The sequence below is a fragment of the Anarrhichthys ocellatus genome, unplaced genomic scaffold, assembly GCF_004355925.1.
Source record: "Anarrhichthys ocellatus isolate YVR2014 unplaced genomic scaffold, GSC_Weel_1.0 scaffold221, whole genome shotgun sequence".
Taxonomy (NCBI): Eukaryota; Metazoa; Chordata; class Actinopteri; order Perciformes; family Anarhichadidae; genus Anarrhichthys; species Anarrhichthys ocellatus.
The window spans coordinates 144,386-146,885 of NW_022280251.1; the positions used below are offsets into that span (position 1 = coordinate 144,386).

The 2,500-nt window shown below is 48.4% G+C and overlaps 1 protein-coding gene across 1 annotated transcript in view; it reads left to right on the forward strand.

The window, feature by feature from the left end:
* Positions 1-2,500, forward strand: part of corin (corin, serine peptidase) — a 16,778-nt gene that overhangs the window by 8,180 nt on the left and 6,098 nt on the right. Inside the window, exons 10-15 of the mRNA XM_031879061.1 lie at positions 389-511; positions 596-703; positions 944-1,175; positions 1,451-1,593; positions 1,696-1,803; positions 1,925-2,038. Of these exons, the coding sequence (XP_031734921.1) occupies positions 389-511; positions 596-703; positions 944-1,175; positions 1,451-1,593; positions 1,696-1,803; positions 1,925-2,038 (828 nt within the window). The remainder of the gene's footprint in view (positions 1-388; positions 512-595; positions 704-943; positions 1,176-1,450; positions 1,594-1,695; positions 1,804-1,924; positions 2,039-2,500) is intronic.

Sequence of the window (2,500 nt, forward strand, 5' to 3'; positions counted from 1 at the left end):
ATATTTTGCACATTTCTGCACTAATTCTATGATTCTGGACAGTTGAACTATTTTAATTTTCTCTTATTATGTTTATTGTTTGTGCACCAAAACACAAAGGCAAATTCCTGAAAACCTTGTTGGCAATAAACTGATTTCTGGTTCCTCTCTTGGCCCCAAATCTCTGGCTCTGACTTTAGTCTCACAGTCAGAATTAAGAGTCGACTCCATTTTCTCTGATGATTCTAGAGACTCGATAAAATGTGTTCGTCTTCATCAAAATGTCAAAGAGAGAAACATGACAATCACAGCTGAGTCACCAGAGAGTGATTCATGTTGCTGTAACCCATGGTGTGTGTGTGTGTGTGTGTGTGTGTGTGTGTGTGTGTGTGTGTGTGTGTGAGAGCAGCCTGTAAGAGTCAGGGTCTGTTGGAGTGTAGGAACGGTCAGTGTGTTCCGTCTGCGTTTCGCTGTGACGGAGAAGACGACTGTAAAGACGGCAGCGACGAGGAGTACTGCAGCCGAGAGCAGAGTGAGACACCTGTCTGTCCATCACCTGTCTGTCCATCACCCGTCTTCTTCTCTCATTGTGTGTGTGTGTGTGTGTGTGTTACAGCTCAGGGTGTGTGTGCTCCCGGTCAGCCCAGCTGCATCTCCACTTCCTGTCCGTCGGTGTGTGCAGGGGGCGGAGCCTGTGACCCCCGAACCAACAACAACAACTGCAGTGAGTCTTCACTCTGCTGCAAGAACCACGACACGTCCTGACTACGGCATATTAATGTAACATTTACTGATATTTGTATTCACATTTACACATTCACAGTTGAAGAAGTACTCGCAGCCTTTATGCAAGTACTGTACACATGTGAGGTACTTGTACTTTAGTACAGGTACTTTCCACCACACATTTGTAGTTCTTTTTGACTCTAAACCCACGGTACCTGTCTGTGTGTCCGGTCCTCAGCGCACTGTGAGCCCATCAGCCTGGAGCTGTGCATGAACCTTCCCTACAACCTGACCAGCTACCCCAACTACCTGGGCCACCTGTCCCAGAGAGAGAGCTCTGTGTCCTGGGAGTCCTCTCTGTTCCCGGCGCTGGTCCAGACCGGCTGCTACCAGTACCTCATGTTCTACGCCTGCACGCTGCTGGTCCCCAAGTGTGATCCGGTCAGCCTGCAGAAGGTCCCGCCCTGCAGGTAGTTTAGTTAGTTAGTTAGTTGGTTAGTCTGCAGAGGATCCCGCCCTGCAGGTAGTTTAGTTAGTTATGTAGTTAAGCAGTTGTGCTCTGGTTGGTTAGTTAGTCTTCAGAGGGTCTCTCTGGCTAGCATGTTCGTTGGTTAGCATGTAAGTTAGCATGTTAGTTGGTTAGCATGTTTGTCAGTTAGCATGTCAATTAGATAACGTGCCCGTTGGTTAGTTAATTTAAGTTATTTAGTCATTCAGTTACTTTGTTCGTGTCTCGTCCTCTCAGGTCGTTGTGTCGTAATGCGAAGGAGAAGTGTGAGTCGGTACTCGGCATTGTGGGATTGCAGTGGCCTGAGGACTCAGACTGTAGTCAGTTTCCAGTGGAGGGAGGAAACACCACATGTCTGCTGCCGGAGGACGGAGTCGACGGTAATGTCTGTCTGTCTGTCTCTCTTTCTGTCCTGATATCAGGACTTGAACTTGACGTTGTTGTTGTTGTTTGTTGTTTTTGGTGCGTTGCCTTGGCAACAGAGTGCTCCCCCAGCCATTTCAAGTGTCGGTCGGGTCGCTGCGTCCTAGCAACCAAACGCTGTGACGGACACCTGGACTGTGACGACCACAGCGACGAGGACAACTGTGGTGAGACGCACAACCTTTCAAAATAAGAGTCTGTTGGACTGTGCTGCTTCCTGCTAGTAGTAAATGTATGTGTGGTGGTAAAAGTATCTGTATTCAGTTGATGATGTCACCTCTCCTTCAGGCTGTTCTGAGCGCGCTCTGTGGGAGTGTCCCGGCAGTAAAGTTTGTATCAAAGCCAGTATGATCTGTGATGGCTTCCCAGACTGCCCTCTGCTGGTGGACGAGAGCAACTGCTGTGAGTCTTGTTTATTCTGTTACACAGTTAGTTTATTTATGTTTTAAATTAGACTACAGTAGTGTATAGTAGTGTTGGTGATGGGGTTACTGATGACGGTGTTACTGATGACGGTGTTATTGAGGACGGTGTTATTGATGACTGTTGTTGGCGACGACTGTGTTATTGGCGACTGTTATTGGCGACTGTGTTGGTGACGACTGTGTTGTTGGCGACTGTGTTGTTTGGCGACTGTGTTGGTGACGACTGTGTTGTTGGTGACTGTGTTGTTGGCGACTGTGTTGGTGACGACTGTGTTGTTGGCGACGACTGTTGTTGGCGACGATTGTGTTGGTGACGACTGTGTTGTTGGCGACTGTGTTGTTGGCGACTGTGTTGTTGGTGACTGTGTTGGCGACGACTGTTGTTGGCGACGACTGTATCGTTGACGACTTTGTTGGTGACGGTGTTGTTGGTGACGAC